The following is a 25809-nucleotide window of genomic DNA, read 5'->3' as shown; positions in this document are numbered from 1 at the left end:
ACCAAAAATGAGAGCTGTTACATTTATAAAGAGAATAGAATTTGAATTTACTGGCAATATAGCAAGGAAAGCTTTGACTTTAGGAGATATTGATAATGATGGATATAATGAATTAATTGTAGGAAATCAAAATGGTGTTGTATCAATATTTAAAGTATGTATAACAAAAAGGGGGAGACATTCTAGAGAATAAAATGAAGTGCTTTCCACATTTCCAAAATATTGAAAAAAAATTAGATTTATTTATCTATGAGATTTGCAAAAAGTGTAATAGTGTGAATTTCCTCCCATGTTTTAAATTAATTATACAGCGCTTAAATTAATCTACATATATATTATTTATATGGATATACAGGGTCTATGCTTTTTTCTGTAAGCTCTTTGTCAACACCATTACTAAATATCTCCCCATAAAATTTTTAATAAAAGGCAAAACTTTTTTAGGTCCTCTCTTTTTTTGCCATTTAATAGAAGAGGGGCATTATATATTGTTAATTGTCTATTTTGATCAGTGGATCACCATTAAGCTTTATTCTTGTAGCTTCTGTAGTTTCTTTTCGCTATTGTCTATAGGGACCCAATTTTCTGTTATCTTATTATTTTGAATAGTTTGATCTTGTATCTTCTAAAAAGAACAAACCAGAATGAAGGAAAAACGGACACAAGTCAGATTTGAATATAAAGCTGTTCTGTTCTTAATATATATTAAACTTCGAAAATACCATCATAGAAATAACTTACATACTAAATACAGCTGCAAAAATATTAAGAAGACGATGGTTTTGGTTAATTTTCTCAAAAAAGTCAGCCACAAAAATTTTAAGAAAAGGATCTCAAGTAACATAAATTTACCTTTCCAGTATCATAAACAGATTTACCCCAAATAACAACCTGAAACAAAAATTTTAACAAAAAGATCTGAAGCCACATAAAATTATCTTTTTCTGTTTCGGCAAAGATGGACCAATTTCATTTCCAGTGTCACTGAGAAGTTCAGAGATTCATCTGAATCGAAAGCCTCTGGTGAACTACTTAAAAACCAGAATTTTTTTCTGTTAAGCTCAAATTGTACGTGGTCACTATGATATAATCATATCTTTCCTTTTGTGAATAATTTGATTTATTTCATATTGAACTGATAGAATCAGATCACCTGTTCTTACTTTGATATGGTGGGTCAAATAGAATGACAAACTGAGTCATTAATTCAGTTCATTGTATTATAAATTAAAATGCAGTTGTCAATGTAAAAGTAAAATAAATTCGCAAATCTTTTCTATCATTCGTTTTATAATTGAAGTGAGTTATTTCTGTAAAACAAAAGTTGGTGCTGCAATGGTAAGGGGGGAGGTAAATATCTCGATTCATCCAATTTGAGTAAAATTAAATGTGACTTAGAATTGAATGAGCTACACTTGAATGACACGTGTTTCGATAATCAAGTTATCGTCTTCAGAGACCTCGGCGGGAGTCTTCACATTCATTCCTTGATTACTGAACTATAGAGTGGGTCATAAGGAATTGGCCAATTCCTCCCGCCGAGGAGGTTTTCCCACTGGAAATAATTTTCGCAGGAGAAGGTGGGAAAATTTAGTATAAAACAGGTCAAGTCAAGTGATTAGGTTTCAGTTTACCTTCAGTCTCTGAAGACGATAACTTAGCAACTAATGATTCTACTGAACAGAAAATTTTGAAAATATTACTCAGAGCCATACAAATATTTTTGTTTAGAAGGGAAATAATGTCCTAATTGGATAGTTCTATCACACCTAATTCTGCCTACAGTCGAAGTGGAAGATGAATAATTTTATTTTGAAATTTCAAGTTTTGACTAGATTTACAAATGCAAGTACCTTGGGCGTTTCATTTTTAGGGTGAAGAAAAAATACAAACTATTTCTAAACTGAATTTCATAAGTTGTGTAGCTGTTGGAGATATTATGAATCAGAATCAAAATGTATTGATAATTATAACTGCTGATGGTTGGTGTTACCTATACGCTTATCCAGAAACATCATCAAATAATACGGACCAAGCAGTAGAAGAAGTAAGTGGGATATATTGAAAATCTTTTATGCTTAACACGTTGAGCACTTGTACTCACAACTGAACTTTTCCCACAGCTCAGAGCGGTCCTATGGATCGCACGACATATTTAGAGTCCTCTCGGGCCCTTGCTGCGGATTTTACAGTCAAAAAATCATTATTTGGGACAAAATAACTAGGGAATTGATTTGGGGGAAGATGTCTGAAGTACCACGAAGAAAGCCTCGCTCCATTTTTATCAAGAAATCAATTTTTGTCGTTACTATACCGACTAGTTTACTCTAGCCAGTAGCATTTTGTCAAACAGGCTCGTCGGGCTCTTACACAATCGGCGCTGATGACGTAGTTACCTATTTGGAACGCATATCATGCGGTATAAAATATATCCAAACTTTTGTTAACATATTTTTCGATTTCTTCGCGTTTTCGTCTCCAATCGCCAACAGTGACTTCCCCAAATCAGCAGCCACCTTTTTGATCGATTCATTATTGTCCAATAGTTTAATAACAACATTTACTTCCGGAAATATCGGCAGTGGCCATTATATCAGGAATGCCAACAGATATCGAACCATGGATAACTTTGTTCGATAGATCTGATCAAGATCTATCTATGTGTGAAAAGTTATGATAGACGCATGCGCATAAGAGTTGCTGTGGAAAAAGTATGCAAACATAAACACACCAATATAACCACAATTAGCGCGAGTGCGACTAACACCAACAGAGTTCAGAGCGAACTGAGTATAGAATGTGTCATCTTCCCCCTCCCTCGACATGACAGCTCGACCTAGCAACATCCAGTAGACGCGTCTACGACTCGACGGCTCTTGTTACTGTAGATGTTAAGATCTTTATTTATGTTTGTTATTTTTGAATGACAGGCTCGGTTAACCGGGAGTTTACTGTACTTATAAACTTCGTAATTTTGTTAATACTAATCCTATAGACTTGAAATAAACACCGTGATTATCCTTTAGGTCGATGGTCCACTTCAGTCTTTATCTGTATCTGAGGGTACTGAAGCTTTTAGAAATGTTTATGTGTCTTCTACTCCATCACCGGCCTATAAAAAGGAGAAGGCTGAACTTATTTGTATCCATGAACAAAGGATTCCTGCGAATACAAAGGTTATAGTACTTATAGCTTCAAATTATGTTTTTTTTTTATTTGTGATTGATATGAGAGATATAAACACTGTATCGATCGAAATCTAAAGAAATCTGAGAAGAATTCTTCTTTAACGTGGGTTCTTAAGGGAACCATGGATAAATTTTTTGACTACAAATAACATCGGAATTTCCCCGATATATGAGTATATGGTTTTGATTGGTAAGAAATTAATCTTTCTAATGGTGTCAGTCATTATAGCTGAGTTAGTAGCTAAAAATTCAGTGCGGATCCGGTAACTGAGTGGCAATTAGGAAAACGGACATATTGTTTCGGTCACTCAAAGAAAGCGCGCGAAATTTAACAAACATTTTTTTTTTATAGTTTTTGCCCCGCGGAAATTGAAAGACCGAGCATGCAAGGATCTCGCTTTTATTTCGCAACTTTTATTCATCTTAATCTTAGAGTCGAAATTTGGAGTTGAACGTTTGTCAAATACTGGTAGATGGAAGCATCATCCTGACCTGAGCTCTTCACATAGAAGATGTTCAACAAAATAGGATTTGGAATCTTTAAAACTACGAAAAAAAAATAGTTAAATAGAAATCGCTATATTCATTTCTATTCTAATTAATAACAAGTTTATAATTCATAATAATGAATTTATCTTTTTTCAGTTGTCAAAATAATGGAACTAGAAAAAATATTTGTTAAAACTGACTATTTAAAACTTACTAACTGCGTTCACACAAATCATTTATATACCTAAATAAAATTCTACAAAGCTCTAGAACAAAAAGAAATAAAAGAAATGATGTTAATAAACCGCCTGATATTAAAAAAAATTATGTACAAATAAATATCAAATGAGTTCCGCCATTTATAAAAAAAAAATTCCGTAGTAGCTGGAGAGAGCTGAACTAGGGAACCATTTTGCGAACTTGTTCGTAACAATACTAATATACATTTGTACTTTTGGGCTTTCGCTTTATCAAAAAACAAACACGACAAATCGTTTAGTTTTCGCTTTTTTACATTCATCTCTTGTAGCGTTTTTATTTAAATAAAAAAGAGAAAGGGACCAGCACTGGACTACCTCCCAAAATGACACAGTAGCTTAATAAACTCTTATTACAGGATATAGTAATTGGAGATATTGATGGTGATGGTAATGTGGAGATGGTGCTAGGACTCACTGATCGCGTTGTTAGATCTTACAAATGGATCTCAAATCAAAATTTGTCGCCACTAAATATAAGTGGAATAACTGGTCAATTCGATCCTTCTCATAAAATATTAGGTATGTTATTTTAATAGTTAATCAAGTAATTTCATCTTTTGTATATGGTTCTATGTACTCTGAACTGCCAGTTATATAAAAAATTTAATTAGTTCAATTTGATTGTCTTCGTTTTCTGCGATCCTTACAATTTTAAAAAACTTAAAAAACAGTCGATTCGTGACATAATTAATATTCCAGCCACTTTATAGATCAGATCTGTCTATTCAAACTAATACGATTTATTTTTCCAGAAGAAAGATGAAATAAAAAAGTTGAGCAACTAAAAATATATCACAATAAAAGGGGATAATTTTTATAAACGAACTAGATTTTTGTTAATTTGGAAAAAGTCATAATAAAAATATGTTAACCTTTCTTCGACTGGTGCAAGCCGATGAAAATCTGGATCTGGTATGACATGTTAATTTGAAAAGTTGAATATCTCTTTGTAGGTATTGATTCTTGGTTTGTTGGGGTAGTGGTAGCTGATTAAGTGCAGAATATTGTCATTGAGCTTAGGGCTCTATTATAACCTTTTGAACTTTAAACAACCCACTGATTGGTGGATAAAAACTTTGTTAACTTTGACTGATATGAAAGATGGAGTGAGTAATTCTAGTGATGTAATAATGTAATACTTGAATGGCCCCTATATAGAGAGTGTCTTATAAATAATGTCGTTTTCTAATGTTGACTTCTTTATCTTTCTATCCTTTGTAGTTTCATATTTTTTTTGGCATCACTTGATTCTATTTTATTGTCATCCTTCAATTTTTGTTCGTTTTGACCTTCTTCGTATCCTTTGTCATGTTTATTTGTTCTGTTTGATCATCTATGAACGTTTTCGTCTTTTGTTGTTTCTTTAATAAATTTTTTTATCAATTTTGACGTCATATTTGTCTTTTCCAATGTTGACTTCTTTATCTTTCTATCCTTTGTAGTTTCATATTAATTATGTCATCAGTTGATTCTATTTTATCGTCATCCATCAATTTTTTGTTCGTTTTGTCTTTCTTCGTTATCCTTTGTCATGTTCATTTCTTCTTTTTGATCATCTATGAACGTTTTCGTCTCTTGTTGTTTCTTTAATAAATTTTTTTATCAATTTTAACGTCATATTTGTCTTTTCCAATGTTGACTTCTTTATCTTTCTATCCTTTGTAGTTTCATATTAATTATGACATCAGTTGATTCTATTTTATCGTCATCCATCAATTTTTTGTTCGTTTTGTCTTTCTTCGTTATCCTTTGTCATGTTCATTTCTTCTTTTTGATCATCTATGAACGTTTTCGTCTTTTGTTGTGTCTTTAATATTTTTTTTTATCAATTTTAACGTCATATTTGTCTTTTCCAATGTTGACTTCTTTATCTTTCTATCCTTTGTAGTTTCATATTAATTATGTCATCAGTTGATTCTATTTTATCGTCATCCATCAATTTTTTGTTCGTTTTGTCTTTCTTCGTTATCCTTTGTCATGTTCATTTCTTCTTTTTGATCATCTATGAACGTTTTCGTCTTTTGTTGTGTCTTTAATATTTTTTTTTATCAATTTTAACGTCATATTTGTCTTTTCCAATGTTGACTTCTTTATCTTTCTATCCTTTGTAGTTTCATATTAATTATGTCATCAGTTGATTCTATTTTATCATCATTCATCAATTTTTTTGTTCGTTTTGTCTTTCTTCGTTATCCTTTGTCGTGTTCATTTCTTCTTTTTGATAATCTATGAACGTTTCCGTCTTTTGTTGCTTCTTTAATAAATTTTTTAACAATTTCTTTCATCACATTTGTCGTTTTCCAATGCTTTCTATTGAATGTAGTTTTTCTTTTTATCTTCAATCAGTTTTCTTTCATTTTCTGTTTCTTCCATTATAGTATGTCTTCGTTATTTCTTTGTGTATTTCATATATTTCCCACTTTTATTGTCATCTTTATCGTCTTTCTTTTTTTTGTGATTTTATTTTGTCATTTGCGCGTTTTTGTAATAATACTAATTCTTGGATCTTTGTTGTTATGTATCAGCTGTTTCATATTCTACTGTGTTTCGTCATCTGCCATTTTTTTTTAATTTTTGGATTTTCTCGCTTTCTTTTTTCTTCATTTATCAGTCTTTCTGCTTCTACCCTTGTTCTTATTCTTTTGTTTTGATCTTTACCGTTTTCCATTTGTTGCATCTAGTAGATTCCTTTTTGTCATTTGTCCGTTTTGTCTTCCTTCTTCTTCTTAAATCTCTATTATTGTTTCCTTTTCTTTGTTATCTATGAACTTTTTGTCTTCTCTATATTATATTCCTCTTCTCTTTTCTGACTTTTCAATATAAACATGTTGTAATGATAATTTTTTTTATGAAAGGTGCTTGCCATGTAGTGATGCCTGTGGATATTGATCTTGAACTTCTGTAGGTTGTAGCTTCCATTCTAGGTGGAATTATATTGGATAGCTCAGAGCATCTGCCGTGGTAGTATCAGTGAAACAAAATCAGATCAGCGACCTTTCTTCTATGGTCTAAGCTAAGTTTCTGGTCAATTCTGGATAGCCTATAAGTCGAAGTCGAATCTAAGCCTTTTATAAGGATTAGAAGTGTAGTCTGTAGCTTTTGGGTCTCAAAAAGTGCTCCAAGATTTTCTGAAGCTGCCACAGCTAATTCATAATTGGACATATTGCTCCCAGCTCAACACTTAACCAGCGGATTTGCGGTGATGTTGACAACTATAACTTGAATTGCCTAAAAAGTAATTCGATTCTTTTTCCTTCAGTAACCACTAAGGAGAGTTCCTCTCCCTAGTAGAAGGAGATGTTTGAGATACAAAAAATTTCTATACAACTCATCATTATTTATTTTCTCATTGATATATTCTCGAAGGAAAATTTGTGGCGGTGAATAAATGGGAGTGCGCCAATCAAATAGGGTCCATAACTTTACACCATGCGTTAGATGGAACACCATCAATACTAATTGCTCAACCAGGAGGAACTTTCATGAGAATCAAATGTCAGTTCGATGATATAACAGCGGAAGAATGTTTGGAAAGTTCAATTCGTAGTAATTCGAGCAGGTAAACTAATTTTACATTTGCAAAAGTTTAAAACGTTTTTTCAGTTTTCCATTAGGTCAATGTTCGCTACTGCCAGTGCATTTGCTTTTTCGTGCTTACTTTCCATAAAACGTGCTTACTGTTGAAGAAAAAGTGACTTTGTTAAGAGCCATAGAAAAAGGTTAGAAGCAGACTGATGTTCTCGACGTACAGGACTTCCCCAATCCACTGTGGCTACGATTTGAGAAGATAGAAAAAAGTGGCCTGATTCAAGGGAGCGATAAGAAGAAAATGCGTCAATCACAGACCAAAAATGTAGGTCTTGCTGTTCTATGCTAGTTTCAACAGTAGCGAATGAACTTCATCCAAATTTCTCGACCACTTTTCAAAACAAAAGCAGAGTTTGGAAGCAACGTTTCAACATAAATTATGGTCAGGTTAGTGGAGATGTTCGTGATGTTATAGATGGCTAGTTGGAGAAAGTGTGTCCTGATATTCTGCAAAAGAAATCTTCAATGTTGTCGAAACTGATACTGAACAAAACTTTAATGTAAACATGACTGGTAAAAAAAACACAACGCGTGGATAACCTCTCAAATTCTTGAAGAAGGAATAAGAGAATGGTATTCTGAGCTTAACCGTCGATCTTCAAAAAGGTAGAACATTGTTTCTTACTAGTCAACACCACCAGTGGAACCAATAAACCAAAAGTGTCAAAGAAAGTCTTGAACCGAAGAAGATTTTTAACCGTAGAACATGATGGAGGAAGGGGTGATAGAAAAGACGATAAAACATTCGATCAAGATTGATGGAGAACCAAGCGACAAAAGAAGATGACGATAATGACTTGACTTTATGAGTTTGCGCACAACACTTTGTGCTTCCAAGTGTTTATGAATCTGAAAAGCTGCAGGATTATGAAACCGTCGATGAAGCAGTTGACAGCACAGCTGCAGTTTCAGTGGAAGTTGTTAATGAAGAGGAAGATAGTAACCAAGAAGAATTTGTTCCAGATCCAGACAAGAGGCAGCTGGGATCCTCCTCTAATTTTTCACCAATCACGAAGATGATCCAGTGGTTACGCAAAAATGTTTCCTGGTTGCAAGATAAAGTGAAATCATTGCTATGGATTACGAATAAATAGCAAACTATGATGAAAGATTGAAAAATCTATTCATTAATTAATTAATATGTAATAGCATTAATTAATATTTACTGTACTTGAAAATATATACTGTGTGTTATTATTCTACCTTGTCTTTGTATTACTGAGTTGTACAGCATTTTTAAAATCTGTTTCGTTAATAGAGTTTAATTTTTTTATTACTGCCTGTTTTTCTTTATCACAAGTTATGGTTTCTCCTTTCTTTTTGGCTTCCTATCCTTCTTCTATCGGCTAGTGTTTACAATATCATTTTTTATCTCTTTTCTTGTTTTCTATTTTTCATCTGCGTATCAATTTTTTATGACATGCATGTTTTGGATTGTTTCCCCATATCCCCATATTTTCTTTGTCTTTTTTCTCAATAACACATTTCAAGTTGATTTTTTTGTGGTTCTTTAGTCTTACTTTACTGCATTTTATTCATTTTTACACTTTTAGGCTGAAGTTTCTTCGCGATTTTGTATACTCAAAGAGTATAGAAAGTACTTACGATTCGTGGAAAACTCCTATTGAGTTTTTATTGGGAAAATCAAATTTTCCAAAAAAATTTTTTGATTTCTGTTCATAGAACGATATTTGATCATAGATTTGATTAACAAATTCTTTTTGACGGGAAAAATGCTTCAATGGTTGAAATATATGCAAAAGCAAGGAAAATCATCGATTTTCTGTGCTTTTTCGATTTCTGCGAACTAAACCAATCAAAATTTTATTCAAACTTACCAGAAAAAAATGTTGGCGGGACTGTTCCTTCCTGAGTCCGTGATTTTTCAAAATATAGAAAGCCAAGAATCGAAAAATCACGGACCCAGGGTTAATATTTCTCGCAAAATTTTCTGAGGTCCAGTTACACCCTAGGAGACGTTTCGCCAACATATTTTTCTGATCATTTCGATTCAAATATGTTTTATTGGCAACCCTCCTGCCGAAAAAATTTGATAACGAAATTGCTGCAAAGAAAAACTCATTTTCCAGGAATCGAAAGAAGTTTTTATACACTTTAACCACTCCAAAAGGCAGATAATCCCTTCCGGTTTATTTTTGATATTGTCTCAACTACTTAAGGGTTGTTATATATTCTGTTTCAATTTTTAGCAGTTCTACTACCGAAAATATTTCTAGTTCCATTGATTATCAATTTCTTGGAATATCTCGGATGCGAAATCAAAATATATCCACTGAAATTCTGGGAGATCTTCAATGTTCCCAGTATAATAATGTCGAAAATTTTGAGACATCCCAGGAAGGTTCTACTGCCAAAGGAAAACCTTACGCTTTAGCAACTCTCGATGGCACCATTATGCTGGTTCAAGATGAAGTAATTCTATGGTAAGATTTAAGGAATTTGCTTCGTTACCAGATCTAGTGAGATTTTTTTTAAGGGCGATAGCAGTGGACCATCAACTTTTCGCTTTAACAAAATTAGACGTAACAGGAAATGGATCGGATGATATAGTTGCTTGTTCTTGGGACGGTGAAACGTACATACTAGACCAAGCGAAAAATTCCGTTAGGTTTCATTTAGGTGAAGCTGTACAAGCTTTCCATAGCGGATACTATAATATTACTCTAAATGCGCCCGATGTTACTTGCTTTGTTTATGTAAATTTCAAAAATACTGTAAGTACATCTCGAAAAAATGAAAAAGACCACCACGTTTCGATAAAATCAAATCAAATTTATCTTTAACTTGGTTTCAATTTTCAACTCTCTTGCTTCTACCATTGCAAAACCGTAACCTGGATGCTTGGTTTGAAATTTCACCCTCTGACACCGACACCACGTGAATCTGAGCTGAAAAACCATAGATAAATGTGTTTTTTTTCCGAAAACAATTTCGTTATCCGAAATTAAATTCACCCGGAAAACTTTTACTACAAAACGAGAGATATGACGTTATTCCTCGAAATCTGGACCAAGTTTTCTCGGTACTTTTCAACATGCGACTGTTTTCTTCAAAATAAACGTTAGGACAATCTTGCGCGTCAAAAGCGACGTGCAGCGGTTGTTATTTAAAGTTTATGTCGATTTTATGGGAAATGGAGTTTAATAGACCCTATAATAAAATGCGATTTTCGAGTTGTGACTGTCTTTCTAGAAACCAGCGAATTTCATGTACTTTTCAAGAAAGTGGGATTTATTAGTATTTATTGTCCATTCATAAATACAAAACTTGGACACATTTCAATAGAAAAAAAAAGTCAAAAAGATGGGAGATGAAAAAAATAAAAAGATAATTAATAATGAAAGAGATGACATTATAAATATTGAATAATGTCGACTGTCTATCAAAAAATTTGTAGCTTCAATTCTTCTCAAGCTATGTGTCATTGTCGTTGGGATAAAACGAGTTGGGACTGGCGTGATCCTCTAAAGTTTTTTTTCTTTGTATCCCCCCGCTCGACCGCCATTTTCTCGGTTTTGCTTCAATTTATAACTTCAAATTCCCCAGCAGGAGATTTCCTCAGGAAGTGGTATACAGTCTCAGTTAAAGGTATATAAATAACTGGTACTTAGATGGGGTGAATAATTAATATTAAATTGGACACCACTAGCTTTTTAACGAACTACGTTAAAAATTAATAAAAAAGACGAAAAAACTAGAAACACCTCATGACAAATAATCTAAAACTATCCCCGATTATTCATTTTAATATTTTTTATTGCTAAAAAAATTTCAGCGACAAATTTATATATGGAAATCAATGATGGTTGCAGCCCTGAACTAGATTCCCAGTTTTTGGAATGAGTTGAATTTGTAGTCTGGTGGCTGAAACTCCCAACCTGGCAGCTGTAGAACTGCGTGAAAAAAAAATAAAATGATGAAGGTACCGGGAACACAGATTAAAACAAAAGGAATTTTTGTGTGCACAATAAAAAAAGCAAAGAAAAACATACCAGTGAATATACTAGTGTGACTAATGTGCCACAAACGAAATTGAATGCCCGCCCAAACCATCCAGCAATATAATCCAAAAGCCACGTTTTCTTCCATTCATCGCTACGCGAAACTTTCTCCAGGTCTTATATAGGCTCGTTCTCTTCTATCGCTACTATGCAAGCCAGTCAGGTTTCGTCTGAGAAGAGAACAGCCTACTCAGCCTTGTGATTAATCCACCGTTGCAAGTATCCATTGTCTAAATAATTTGTTTACATTTTTAGGTTATCATCTATTACGATCTCCCGATTAAAGAACTTACTTGTACAACATTTGTACCGGATCTTGTTAAAATGAGTGAAATTTTCAGAAGAGATGACCAAAACCCGGAAGAAGCTTTGGAAATTGTTGAAAATTTTGATAGGAAACAACGAAGAGAACTTGTAGAATATCTTTTATACAATGTAAATTGAAAAAAAAAATGTTTTTAATATTAAAAGGAATCAAGTAAATTAGTTTGCAGAAAAAACTGTCATTGTAAATAAATTATTACATTATAACAAAAAATAGCGTCTAATATTATCCACTGTATGTTAAAACGTTTTACGGCAAATGCGATGAATCCAAAAAAAGTTCAAATTTCAAATTTGACATAACCTCACAGACAAAAGTCTATAGGTGTTAAATCGGAAATGCGCGGAAATCAACTTATATCACCTTTCCAAAAGATCAATTTGCCGGGAAAAATTTCGCTCACGGCAACCATGGAACCATCAAACCTCTGCCGTTCAGGCACGTCTTATATCTGCAGATAACGCTCTAAATTCACTGTAACTTTCATCTCCAAAAAAGTATCGCAGCTCATGCTCTCAATTTAGGCGTATGTAGAAGTATGATTAAGTTTTGAATTGGTTGTACTCCAATAGCAGCTTATTGACGTATCCATTAAGATGCAAATGAGCTTCATCCGAAAATTATAAATATTGAATAGCGTTCAATCATCTGGTTCACTAAGTCAAACCTACAATTAGCTTCCTGAGGGTACAATTCTTTCACCAACTGAATTTTGTGAAAGTGCAGCCTTAAATCACGGTCTCGAATAGACAAATCAGGTCATATCCAGTAATACTATTTACATATTCGTATTTTGATTTATCCATTGTTGATCGGGTCTTTTCAAACTTCCCGACTCATTCTCCAATCTTTTAAATGACGAACGTTGCGAATATTTCAGAATTGTTTACGCGCTAGAGGCGCCGAATTACCGTTTTTATAAAACTCACGCACAGTCCGCTCTCTAAAAACGCTCTGTTCTTGAGGTGCATGAAACCCCGGCAAGGCGACGCGAGCGATATCTATTGAACTTCATGAAAACGAGGAATCGATTATGTTGTTGATGCGTGAGAAATCTACTCATAATCATGACCGTAAGCGCTACCAGAAAAAAGTTCAGGAGTGTGGTTGTGGCACGTTTGAGCTACGGTACGAAGATATAAAGAACTATTTTTTTGCCCCTAGAGGTAGGGTGGAAGTTTATGCTTTCTTGGCAGTAATGCTATGAGCTCGTGCAGGACTTTCAGCTCACTAAACCACCCCCTTCTGAATTCTCCAAGGGGGTGATGTACACCGGGAGAATATCGAATGTCATATCATCGTCGAACCTCACATTTTTCATGATCCGTTTCTCTGTTTCCCTTTTCTTCGTGTTGAAATAGGAAGTGGACCTGTGTTAACAGTTTACCCAGATTCTAATGTCTCTTATTAACATTTTAATTCTTTGGGCCTTGGAATCCATTTTGACGCACCTCTCCTGTCACTTTATTTATGTCCTTTCCTTAGCCATCTTTCTATTGCCGGTCAGTCTACCTCCTATAGACTGCAGTACTTAGTTTTTCGCGCGAACTTCAGTACCAAAGGAGCTATGAAGAATTACAAGAGTTTAGATAACATTTTCCTCATCTTTAACTTTATATTTCCTCTTTGTGTGATAGTGCTTGGTAAGGTTAGGTTAGGTTAGTAGGTCTTGTTCGTCTAGAATCAGGATTCAAGTTTTATCAAATTTTGTCTTTATGTCCGATTAACTTTTCTACCCACTTTCATTGCTTTCAAGATGAAGGTATGATGTTATGATCACCATGATTTGTTTAAGAAAAACGCAACAACAATATGGCCGACGCCTAGTTGTAGTATCTAACAGTTAGATGGCGCTAACAATTGACATACCTCACGCGCTTCTTCCAATAGCTGCGTTTAAGCAATACAATCCTAACCTAAATTTTGGAAGTAAAGTTCAATCAAAGAGTTTGGGAATTAAGGAAATTAAATAAACGAATCGTGTATCTTCGATTTACATTTATTCTAAACTTTATACATAACTCTGTACAAAATTATTTAAAGATATTTTCGTTGGTTTTCATTTTTTTTTTATTGGCACATAAAATTTGACTAGTATATTATAGAGCCTTTACGTACTAAAATTTAAATTCGATAAAATTATTGTATTGGTCAGAAAATTAGAGTTTTTAGACGTATATACAGTGGAGAACCTTTTTTTTGATATGGATATTTTCCCATTGCACATTTAAACTTTTAGGTACTTAAAAATCGTTACTTAAGAGTATTATTTGTAGATCAATCGACAGATAATAATTTGTTAAGTATAAGAAATCACTACCATCAATACAGATCTTGAAAACATTCTAGAATGGGGTGGTAATACCCAGGAATCCAGGCTGCTGTTTTTCCAAATGAGGCTCGGGATTTGGTCGGTTCTCAAGCATGACCTGAAGCTGCTCGACTCAATACAGAAGAGATCAATAATTTAATATTGTGAACTTGCTTATTTTGATGACAAGCCAACGTGTTGTCCTTAACCTCACTTTCAATCTCGGCCCACAAAACTCATCGAAGCAAAAGGTCTTAAGCTTGTGCTGGTAGTAACTCAGTTAAGTCTCACTCGTGAGACTGAAAAGGAACTGAGTGAGTTGAGAGGTAAATGGAAAATAGCTATAGTTTAGCTAATTTTTCACTGATAGATAGAAGTAATTAAAAACGAATCATTATCTATCGATCGATCTCGTTATTCTAAAATAAAAATATCTATTTCTATAATTGGAAAATGATAGAAGATGAGTATTTGGGTTTTTTCAGAAATATTTTCCAAGTTTTTTGACCTTGATGATATTTCATTTTCGGTCCCAGGTACTGTTGTATAACCACGACGCTTCGTCCCGAGATTTGGACCAACTGTTTTCCAAACTATTATCCTATAAATCAAAAGAAAAATATTAATATTATATATTTCGCACAAACCGTAGCAGATACGTTCAAGAAAATTGGAAAAAGGTAGACAAAGACACCCAAGAATGGAAGTAAATATCTAGAAAAGCAAAGGGATAGTAGTGGATAAAAAAAAGAGGGTATCATAAAGCAACCACTTTTAACTATCTAGGGGACTCTTAATAAGACAATAAGACACTGAACAGAATAGTCTCAGAAGAGATGGAACAACTAAGGAAAATAGCAGGAAAAACGACGATGGGTATATAAGAAATGAATTAATTGTAGAAAAGCTTAAACAGAAAACTGAATAACTGGTAAGGACACATAAAGAGAGAAACGCCACAAAGTTTGATAAGAAAAGTGACAGAAGAACATCCAACAACATGTAATATTAGGAAGACAAGGAAAAACAATCGAGCAGATGAATGAAGTAGCAAAGAGTGGAAAAAATGGTTAAAAGAAGGGCATAGAGATTTCTTGAAAAGAAGAAAGCTTATACATGAAACTATTTTTATACAAAAGCCAATTAGATCCGAGTATGTTGGAGATCCTTACAAGCAATGGCGTAAAAGTAAAACTAGAAGGCAATGTGAAAAAGTAACAAAACTTTTATAAATATTGTTCACATATATGGTGACAGTTTACTTCAGCTTCAGATACTAAAATCAACATCCAGTTTCATGAAACTCATATTTGATGACTTTTGAATCTATTTCGTCATAATTATTAAGCGTGTCTTAAATCTTCTATGAATGGTCCGATATCTCAACGGAAACGATTCAGTGATACGACAAGAAACTCCACGTAGTTTATCCACATTTCCAAATTGGCGCAGAAATATTTCTGCACAGATTTGCAATTTGAGGATGCACAATCCTGATAATCTGTCATTTTCGTTTGTGATCTTGAGACAAATACCAACAATTTTCCTTTTAAAAACGTTTGAGAAACTAATTGGGTAGCTTGAAACCTCCATAGTAATGAAGAACTTAATCCGGTATTATTCGAACTGTATTCAGTATGAGAGATTTTACCTTTGGACATTAGAAAGTCTATATTTACAAGGAGACTCTAGAGCCCAACCAATACTTGAATCTTTAATCTAGAGTCCCATAAATATTTGGACTTGGGTCTTTATAGCTTGTAAAAATAACACTCTCTGGACCAGTGGCGGATTTACAGACTTACCTCTACAGAAAAAACTTTAATTACAACGAAAAATCATCAAGTAACTTATTTAATACTATAAACAGGAGGATTGCTACTTTGAATTGGTTTGAACCAATAATTGTCGAAGTATTCCGATTGAGGTACCTACCTCCAAAACGCATCAACCACTTCTTCAGGTATAAGGACTGTACGACGGATGACCCACAAATTCCAAGTTTTAACTGTTCCAAAACGTTTTTTGTTTGAACTGATTTGCGAGAGCTCGCGAGTGTCGTAGTGGAGAATGTTACGTCTTCTGCGATTCCTTTCTCTGACTTTTCGCGAATAAATTCATTCAGAATGAACCGTTCTAAGCGCTCTAATGGAATGGTGACGACATGTCTAATGATTCCGAAAAAACAGAAGACTATTTGCTTTGGAACGCTTTGTGCGCGAACAACTCGTCTTTTTTCAGCATTGTCAACGCGAACAAATCTTTTTGACAACAAAATATTCATGTCTCAATCACATGGGATGTCACATGGAGATCTTGCAATGTCAGTAATAAAGAGATTGAAGACAGGTGGTTGACTGTGGCTGCGGTAGATCTGATTGTGCCCGTACCGTGCTCGCCAGTTAAAGCATTGTCATTGAGATCCCGAGGCAGCGATCTTGACTTGATTGTCTCTGACCGTGACCTGATCTGACTGTGTCCGTTGGTGTGAATTCGCCTTTACTCATAGCATCGATGTTTTCTGACACAACAGTCGATTTACGATGACGGTTACGCAATTAATCCTGTGGAAAACCTGCCAAACATGCTATTGACAGATTTGATATATTCATATCATTGTTGCCATATCTTAGAACTTGAGTATCAACCCCCGTAAAATACGAAGAAAGTTTAACAACAATAAAATAAATATCTTGAATCCTGAGTCTACCTATGACAATGATAAACGTGTTAACTTTGATTTTGTCATTCGCAGCCAATCCAATATCTTCATCAGGTGCTTCATCAAACCTTCTTCGGTGTCTTTTTTCATTTCTTTGGTGTATTCTTACCATATACGCTTAATTCCATGACCTGTTCTTCGAAACAGCTACCTACTTAAAATTATCTTATTCAGTTATGGAAAGATCGGCAATAGCAATCAAAACCATGTGGGCTCCTCTTGGCGTGATGAGGTCTTTTCCAGTGATAAGACTTCTTCATTCGTTTGTTAGATAAGCTGGCCAGTTCCTTTTGAGTCTTCTATCAGCTGGGGGTTCTAAGAGGGGATGGAGTAAAGGGTTACTGTGTGGTTTTAGCCTTTTATGGTGTAAATCCACCATTGATCTGTACCCAAAATTTAGATCGATCGATTTCAATGTTATACTTACTACAAATTGTGAATGATTCATCGGTGTTGAACTTAAATATTCCATATTAGAATAGTACGAGTAATTATTATAACAGTTAGTTGACGAATTGGTACTACTTAATACTGAAGGTTGTGTAGACGTACACCATCTATGTTGATCTAAAGAAAACGAATCTATAGACGCTGGAGACCATATACTGGAATTTGCCGAGTTGGTATAAGTGGAGCTTGGAATCTAAAAATATAAAACACAGTTATAAGTCTCTTTTCCAAAAAATCACTATTCAAAATTATCAAATCAAAAGTCTTGTGCACTGTATGCACTAATGCGTTATTTCAGTTTCTTTCCTCTTTTTGGAGAAAACATAAGCGATAAATATCTTATGGCGGAATAAAAAGCTTAAATCATCTGGAACAATTGGGGTGTAAAGATTGATTAGGGCGGTAGAAACTAGAATCTTCACTTCCTTGAGTACAAAGTTCTGGGTCTCTTTAAAGCCATGCAATGCTATGCCAGGTGCAATATTTCTTGATTAAAAGCATGCGCGGATGAAGTTCAGCTGATTTTTTCATGCAAGATCTCGCACTTACAATTTAGCGCCATTTTTAATGCGCGCAAGCTGCAATTCTAGGGAGAAATCTAGTTACTGTTTAATTCACTAATTGAATTTTTGTTAGTGGCAGCAATGATGCAATGACAAGTGACGTGTGACGTGCAATATTTTGACCTTGCAAAAAATTCCATGCAATTTCTTTCACCATGTCAAACGGCCTTTATAAATGTATTTTAAAAATATGAACTTTTGAGAAATATTATAAACAAAAACATGAATTTGGAAATTTATTAGTTCTAACATGGCAAAATATGTAACTTTCAAATAATTTAAATTACACGCCAACAATTAAATTTAGATTCGCCGTTATTTTATAAAGGAAATTAGTATTTCAGACTAACTTTAGCTTACCGTTGGTGAACTAGTGTTGCCACATGTTGGAAGTAGCTGAGATTTGACGTAGTTCGGACTGTCTCTAAGGTGTAGCGCTGTAGGTACAGAAGGTGGACTTCCCGATGAACTAGAAAGAAAATAATTAAACATAATATCACAGTAAATGTCTTTTTTCAAAACTATAAGTTCACAACAGTTTTAAGATGTTGATTTGGAGTGAATATTGGCGAAAATAAAAAACTAGCTCTTTTTTAAGAAAAGAAAAAAGTTCAAGTATTTTTATATAATAGAGAACAACTTTTCAGCCAAGAAACGACGTTAAATATATGATATAAGGTTCGTTCCAACCGATCAAAAAACCTTCCTTGGTACCGTGACGATTCTGCGCAATAAAGATTTAGTATTTTGTGATTCCAACCGTTTGTGGTCTTTTCAATACTTGGTAGATAGCAAATATTGTTTCAAGAATGGTCCAAACTAGTTTGGGACAAACCTACAATATACACATAAATTCATATATTCATATTTAAGATACTCAGATTGTGTGAGTTCAAAATATTTATACAAAGTTCAACGAGACTTCTTTCCGCAATTATCGAATCTTGTAGAGTACTCCTAAGTGTTTTAGACTATTCTATATTTGGCTACTCTACGAGAATATTTTAAGGATACAAAAAAAAGGATGGACTCTAATTTTTGCAATAAAAAATTGACATCCTGGTGCGATAGACAAAGAATGTTTGCAGTTATTGCAATTTTACCCAGACATAACTAATTTGAAAGCAGTTGTCAGAGCTTCTGCAGTCTATATAAAGATTAGAGCCAAATCTTGAGAGTATGGTGGATGCTCAACTCAACTAATTTGGGATGCTGCCTGGGCTATTACCCAGAACCTTTACACAACTTCTTTCTTTTAACGTTCCACGTAATTTTGAAACTAAATTGACATAATAAGCACCTATAACTGTCATTCAATGCTGCAGGTATTCTACTAAAGTCGCAACTTTAGCATCCCAAACGTCGATGCTAAACGATACTATTTTTCATGTATCCGTAAAATCTTTGCGAACTTGCATTGGAGTAAATCTCTTCTAAATGTGACTATTTAATCACCGAGCGTTGTTTCATACAATCCATTTTGATATTATTTCGAATTCATGGTTCTAACGTAAGCACACAAACTTGATAGTTTCTAGCATGTGTCTACCTCATATTAATTATAATATGACATGATGAAAAATAATTGTTTTGGTATATAAATATGTCAGGAGCATAGCATAAATATGGACGTGAATATTGGTTCTATTATATGACACAAAAATTCGTTAACCAATTGTTTTTACACAAGCTGAATGAATCTTATGGTTTCAGTAGGTAAAATAGTAATTATCTCACTAATATTGTCATTATTTACTTTTGTACGATTAATCTTCATTCAACTGGTATTTATTCCAATATACATTGGATAATATTGTATATGTAAACCGTGGACATTCACTTTTTTGAATAATTTAAATATACGCAACAAAAACATTGAATCGCCCCGTATAGTTTATAATCAACTTGCTAAAATCGCAGCGTTTATATAAGATCATAAATATGGATTTTCTTACCTGGTACTAGTATTATTATTGCTTGAAACAGAAACTGGTGTTGGAGATGACTTAGTAATGAGGCTGGTGGTAGTTTTGTTTTTTAATCTGGTGGTTTTTTCCGAGTTTTGCTGCTGGTTGTGTTGTTTTTGTTGTTGGCGACATTTTGCTCGTCTGTTCTTAAACCACACCTGAAATATTTTATAGCGTCAACGACAACAGGTAGGTAGAACGGATTGTTTTAATATTTCGTTGTTTACAATTTGGAAATAATGGTTCTTAACACATATTAGAAATTCAACAAAATTATCTTTGATACATTTTCCAGTTTGAGGGAAAGTTTGACATTCAACACCTCACACGCGTGAGGGACATGGTCTATGGTGGTTGGTGGTTCATGATAGATAGCGTCGACAATTCCCATAGTTATTCTACGGAAAAGAAAAATAACTATGGAGGTAGTTTATATAGACTTTCAATGACTGTTAAGTGAAATATTTGACTTTCCATTTAGATTAAATTGAATTATATCTCAAAATTCTATTGAGTACCACGAAATCTAAGTTGGATTTTCTGCAACCAATTCATTCTAAATACACATCATCGTTAGGTGTGTGTAGTTTAAGAAGTTAAGCTTTTCTGATTAAGATAACTTAGTTGGTAGCATTAACAACATTAACAGTGTGTTGTGTACTCCCTCGCTAGACTGTTTACAGTTCATCCTCCAGTTCTAGAGTTGTACTAAACGACAGAACTTTATGTGCCTTAAGATCCAAGTCTTTATGCAAAATACGTTTGTGGAATGGCTAATTCCAAAGAACGACGAGGAATGGACAAACCTGGGTTTTCTTCAACACTTTGAGCTATAGCAGCAATATTCTCAGTTGTTCTTGAGCGACGTGCACGGGTTTTATTCTTCACATCAATAACTTGTCCCCACAGCTCAAATTTTTCCACCAATTTCTGTATTGCGATCCGAGAAGGTGCTTCACGTCGACCCAAAAATGTTTTAGTTTTACGAACCGTCTCTGCCAAACTTTCACCATTTTTATAGTGAATTTTAATAATTTCAATGCGTTGTTGAAACGTGTATCGTTCTTCATTAATGGCGTAGTTTCTACTTGTCAAATGTCAAAAAATGACAGCTTCAAAAGTGACATTTACTGAAATAGCGGGCTGTTCAAAATAACACCTCTTATTGGAAAACCCTATATTATCTCTAGATTGCGTTAAGGGTTAACGACTGTTGCCTTCGTTTGTATAGGGACTGATTTTTTTTTCGTTTTGCCCTAAAAATCATCGACGTAAAAATAAAGAAACGATTTGTTGTGAAATTTCACATGAAACCTTGAATGCAAACAATTCAAACTTATAATTTATTGAGACAAATATATGACAAATAATTTTCGTCGCGTCCACGTGCTTTTCAGTGGCTTAAGCGTTTTTAAGATGGCCGAAAGATGTTGAAAATTATTCGTTAAAATATGAAAAAATCGAAAAGTTGATCCGAATTCATGCGATTGTTGAATCTCCCGCCAAAATTAAGTCTAGCAGGAAAACATCCTCGGAGGGAATCTTCACATTCGTGCCTTGACTATTAAACTATACGGTGGGCTGTAAGAAATTGACCCTTTATCCTCTTCTCAACAAAAAATTTTGAAAATATTCCAGTGGGTAGGCGAGAGGAATTGGCCAATTCTTTAATCCCCACTGTATAGTTTAGAGGTCAAGCAATAAATATGAAGATTTCCTCCGAGGAGGTTTTCCCGCTGGACTTAATTTTGGCGGGAGAAGGTTTATTGGTGGGAAACTTTAGTCTAAAACCAGAAGTCATTAGATTTAATGTACCTTCAGCCTCTGAAGACGATAACTTGGTTTTAGAAACGCGCGTCAGACATAGTAATCGTGAGTGTGGGTGTAAACAGTGTATTCGACGAGAAATTCGAAAAAAATATTTGTATTGAAACTTTGAATGCGATTCAAAATGACTCATACTCGAAGTAATAACATGTGACGAATCTTGATTTTTTATCTATTATCCTAAAACAAAGATCCAAAAAAGGGAAACAAATCAAATAAAAATTTGAAGCAATGAAGATTGTTCTTCGTTGATATTGATGGATTTATATACCTTCACTAGCTTCCTGAAGGTGAAGTTGTGAACCAACAATATCATCTTCACATTATGACTGAACGCATAAGGGAAAAAAACGTCACGAATTGGGGAAGAAGAAGCCGTAGTAGATTCTTCTTCATTCCATAGAGGTTTCTATCCAAGTACCACATCCTAGTGTTAGACCGCCCACCTTATTCACAGGATCTTGCGTCATGCCACTTCTATCTTTGTCCTAAGGTTAAATCAACATCAAGAGGGAGGATATTTGAGTCTGTTGAAGATGTGAATGAAAAAGGGGCGCGTGAAGGAACTGACAGAAAATTCCAAATGTAATTTCATTATTTGCGGTGGCTTTTTCTGATTCTATTATAAGAAACCGCTAAAGACGACAATCGAAACTATTATTGCGAAACAACCTCGATTAAAGGCAATAATTACGAACCACAATAAATTCACGATAAAACGGAGGGTGTACCTACATCATTATCTGAACAATAGACAAACGTGCCAACAATAAAACATTAAAATACCTGCTGAATGACCGTTCGAGAACAAACTATACAATACAACAGAAAGCGCAATAATAAATCAACTACGTATACAAGAAACAAGAAGGCATTAGAAAACGATCCATTTCATCGTTGAATACTTGAATGCAGGATTGTTACCTTATTAGCCTACAAGGATGATGCGGCAACACGTTTCGCCCACGGCTATTGTGATACTTGGTTGCTCTGACACCCTCTCGTTTTGGGTCGTTTGGAAAAGCGAACACGGTAGCTCCCGAGGGCGTATGTAGCCAGGATCGGGTTCACGAAAAGTTGGACTTAATTTCATTACTAAAAATTCTGAACATTTATTTTTCTAATGATATCTGGCTCATATTTATTAGAATATGAAGCTTTCAACGGTTCATTAGCTGTTAGAATTCTATATTGGGTAGAACTGGAACCAGACTAATAAGGGATCATCGTCAAAGGACTCGAAGTGGAACGAAGTTCAAGCACGAAGCTTACTCGGCCTACTTCATTTTGCTTCTCTTAAATGCGTATCTGGTTTTGAGATTAAGAGCTCTATTAATGGAAAGCGAAACATTAAAATCAACCAATAAAATTAAAGCAAACTTCAGTGGAAGCAACATGGCGGATGTTCGATGCAGCATCCTCGATGGTACGTGACAGAACTAATCAGTTTTCGCGGTTTATTCAAATTTACACCTCAGAATATCTCCTGTATTCGATGTTGTTAATTTCCAGTTCTGATTTCCCAGTTTTCTAAATTTCACAAAATGTATTCCATTTAGAATACATCTAATAAATGCCTTTAAAATTGAAAAAAAAAACGTTTATTTATTTTGACAATTGACATTGACAGTAATGAGTAGCGGAACGATTGATAAGTGTCAAAACTAAATTTGTGTTGCGATCTATTGCCTGATATTAAGGCATTAACATTATTTATTTATTATATTTATAGCATTACAGTGAGTTTCATAAATTCATTCAGAACGCACATCAGAAAATTGAAATTATTTATCTCGACAATTGACATTGACAGTAATGACACACTTTTATTACATAAGCGCCACTAGTAGTAAATGGCAGAACTAAATTAGTGTTACCGAAATTTACATTCTCATTGGGTATGTTTCGTTGGTGTAACGTTTCTAACTTCAGTTAACTTCGTCGATGCGTTGGAACGAGTAGTGTAGTAGAACTTTTACACTGCGCTGACGTGGTTAGGTTAGGTTAGGTTAGGTTAGGTTGTGGTTGTGCGCAAATGAGAACAATATTTAATCATTAAATCTTGTAATTGCAATTCTCGCGATGAACCATGCATTATTAAGATAAGATAACGATTGGGATATAATACTTCCTGTACAGCTAACTATTTCAATAGCTTCTTTTTATTCTCACTAATAGTTTAACGTATAATTCTGTACATATATTCAAAGATTATCATGTAACTGACCGACATAAACATATTACATAGTCAAGAATTCGTAATAGAGAGGTTATGTTTGGACATTAAATCTGTTACACCTTGTAAGATGAAAATCGCTAAAATTTAAGTATTGATAGTTAAAAAAAAACTCTATTGATTCTCTGAATATTTTTAATTCAGTATTATTAACTTCGCTTGTAAATATGTAACGGAATCGATTTTTGAGCACAGTGAAGCATCGGATTAATCGAAATCGATTTAAACGATAAAATGAATTCAAAAGCACCAACGATTGTTAACTATTCCATTCTGGAAACATTGAATATATCTTAAATATATTAGATGCAAACTATACGGTGAATTATGCTGTGTTTATTCAAGTTTTTGGTGTTCACTTATGAAGTAGCACTTAGCCGCATATGATACTTAGACGGTATACCAATGGAAGAGTTCAATTGCTGGAAGTTAAACGAGACAGAGTCCATTTTAAGGGCTAATGTTTTTTAAATATTAAATCGATAATACAAACCCAAAATATATCAAGTTTAGGTGATAGGTAGTTAGTTCTCTCCGATCCTCAACATTGTAAAGACATACCTACGAAACTCATAATCATTACATCCGAGAAAAACCGGACCTGTATTAATATATTTTTCACTTCTGACGAACCTTGTTGACGTTGACAAATTGGGGTTGTTTTGATGCCCAATTTTTCATCCAATTAATTAATTTTAATGCTAAAGCTCTCATAGTATATCAAAGAAATAATAAATCTTTGCTTTTTATGATTACAAAAATTATATTTTATTGTATTATTTATAAATATAAAAAATATTATGACTAAATCATTTTTTATTTGTGAGAGTTCACAGACACCATCACTCGTGGAAAAATCCTTTCACATTCAAAAGATAGAGATAGAGAGATTTATTGGAAAGTTTTTAGGTAGAATAAGCGAAATTTTGTTATATAAGAAGGTTTTTTGGAGTTGGCCCTGATATAGGAGCTACTCCTCTGCAGAGCTGGGGTTGTGTTCGCTGTCCTGGCTGAAAAGGACGCCAGAATAAGACAAAAAGAGGGTGATGATGTAAGAAAAAACGACTCTTCTCGGTTTGGGGATATTTTGTAAGCTGCCGCTGCATTTTTCCTTATCTTCGACCATTTGGCTAGTAAACCGGATCACCAGGCTACAGGGAAACCGCAGAAAACCTGCAAGGTCTTCATATGTCGTTGCTAGCAGCCGGAGAAGCAGATAGGGGAGTTAAGCGAGTTACACACTACCTGATTTGGTCGGGCCGACAGGATCAGATGGTATGGCCACCTGACAAGACCCGACAGGATTAAAGACAGACGACACGTCTACACACGACCTGATATGACGTCTGATCTGACCAAATTATCCTGTCGGCCCAACCAAATAAGGTAGTGTGTAACGCGCTTTAGTTTCCTATTGAGCTGAGAGCCGATAGACCGTATATTGGTTTGCCAGAGGGTTAGAAGGATTTCTTTGGCAGCGGAGTTGTTTGATTCGTTTAGATTCAAGGTAGTTGACCCAAATTTCGTCTACAGTTATAAAGCAACGCATTAATGATATAACGAGATACCTTGAAACTCCTATTGAACCTCTTTTAGATAATCCACGATAAAAATACATGAGTTCATTTGCTGCGACAAAGGTTTTGGACTTCCTTGAGATAAAGAGATGTACCAAAAGAATTCAATTAGTACAAGTTAATTACATAAAAATAACGTGACGCACAAAACATACTTAATAAGAGGGTCAACTTGCATGTAAATTTTGGCAACACTAATTTAGTTCTGACACTTATTAATCGTTGCGCTAGTTTAATTAACATGTGTCATTACTGTCAATGTCAATTGTCAAAATAAATAAACG

General features: G+C 34.2%; 2 protein-coding genes across 6 annotated transcripts in view; one reads left to right on the top strand and one right to left on the bottom strand.

Annotated features, from left to right (window-relative positions):
* The first annotated feature begins 7 nt into the window (after positions 1-7).
* On the top strand, positions 8-12080 carry LOC130441411 (KICSTOR complex protein ITFG2-like). Of its 4 annotated transcripts, none has more exons than XM_056775083.1 (8): positions 8-154; positions 1874-2047; positions 3027-3176; positions 4294-4456; positions 7304-7496; positions 9739-9969; positions 10023-10260; positions 11803-12080. In XM_056775083.1, the coding sequence occupies exons 1-8, from the start codon at positions 8-10 to the stop codon at positions 11989-11991; spliced, it is 1485 nt and encodes a 494-aa protein (XP_056631061.1). In that variant the 3' UTR covers positions 11992-12080. The 4 variants fall into 4 exon arrangements, with proteins under 4 accessions (XP_056631061.1, XP_056631060.1, XP_056631063.1 ...); XM_056775082.1 differs by having other exon boundaries at positions 9736-9969; XM_056775085.1 differs by lacking the exon at positions 3027-3176.
* Positions 12081-13857: 1777 nt separating this feature from the next.
* The window catches only part of LOC130441418 (homeobox protein OTX2-A-like), a 51451-nt gene continuing 39499 nt past the window's right edge, over positions 13858-25809 (bottom strand). For both annotated transcript variants that reach the window (XM_056775096.1, XM_056775097.1), the window contains exons 5-8: positions 19874-20043; positions 18279-18387; positions 17333-17548; positions 13858-14784 (exon numbers count right to left, since the gene is read on the bottom strand). In XM_056775096.1, coding sequence (XP_056631074.1) covers positions 14704-14784; positions 17333-17548; positions 18279-18387; positions 19874-20043 — 576 coding nt within the window. In that variant the 3' untranslated portion in view covers positions 13858-14703. The remainder of the gene's footprint in view (positions 14785-17332; positions 17549-18278; positions 18388-19873; positions 20044-25809) is intronic.

The sequence above is a fragment of the Diorhabda sublineata genome, chromosome 3 (genome assembly GCF_026230105.1).
Source record: "Diorhabda sublineata isolate icDioSubl1.1 chromosome 3, icDioSubl1.1, whole genome shotgun sequence".
In the NCBI taxonomy this organism is placed as follows: domain Eukaryota; kingdom Metazoa; phylum Arthropoda; class Insecta; order Coleoptera; family Chrysomelidae; genus Diorhabda; species Diorhabda sublineata.
Note: the sequence above shows the minus strand (reverse complement) of the source record. Positions and strands in the feature narration are given on the sequence as shown.

What these genes read in the sequence shown, in the direction of transcription:
- LOC130441411 (XM_056775082.1), top strand. Translation starts at nt 8, where the DNA reads ATGAGAGCTGTTACATTTATAAAGAGAATAGAATTTGAATTTACTGGC. An exon ending in CGGACCAAGCAGTAGAAGAA is followed by an intron (nt 2,048 to 3,026) that starts GTAAGTGGGATA and finishes ATTATCCTTTAG; the next exon opens with GTCGATGGTCCACTTCAGTC. An exon ending in CAAGATGAAGTAATTCTATG is followed by an intron (nt 9,970 to 10,022) that starts GTAAGATTTAAG and finishes ATTTTTTTTAAG; the next exon opens with GGCGATAGCAGTGGACCATC.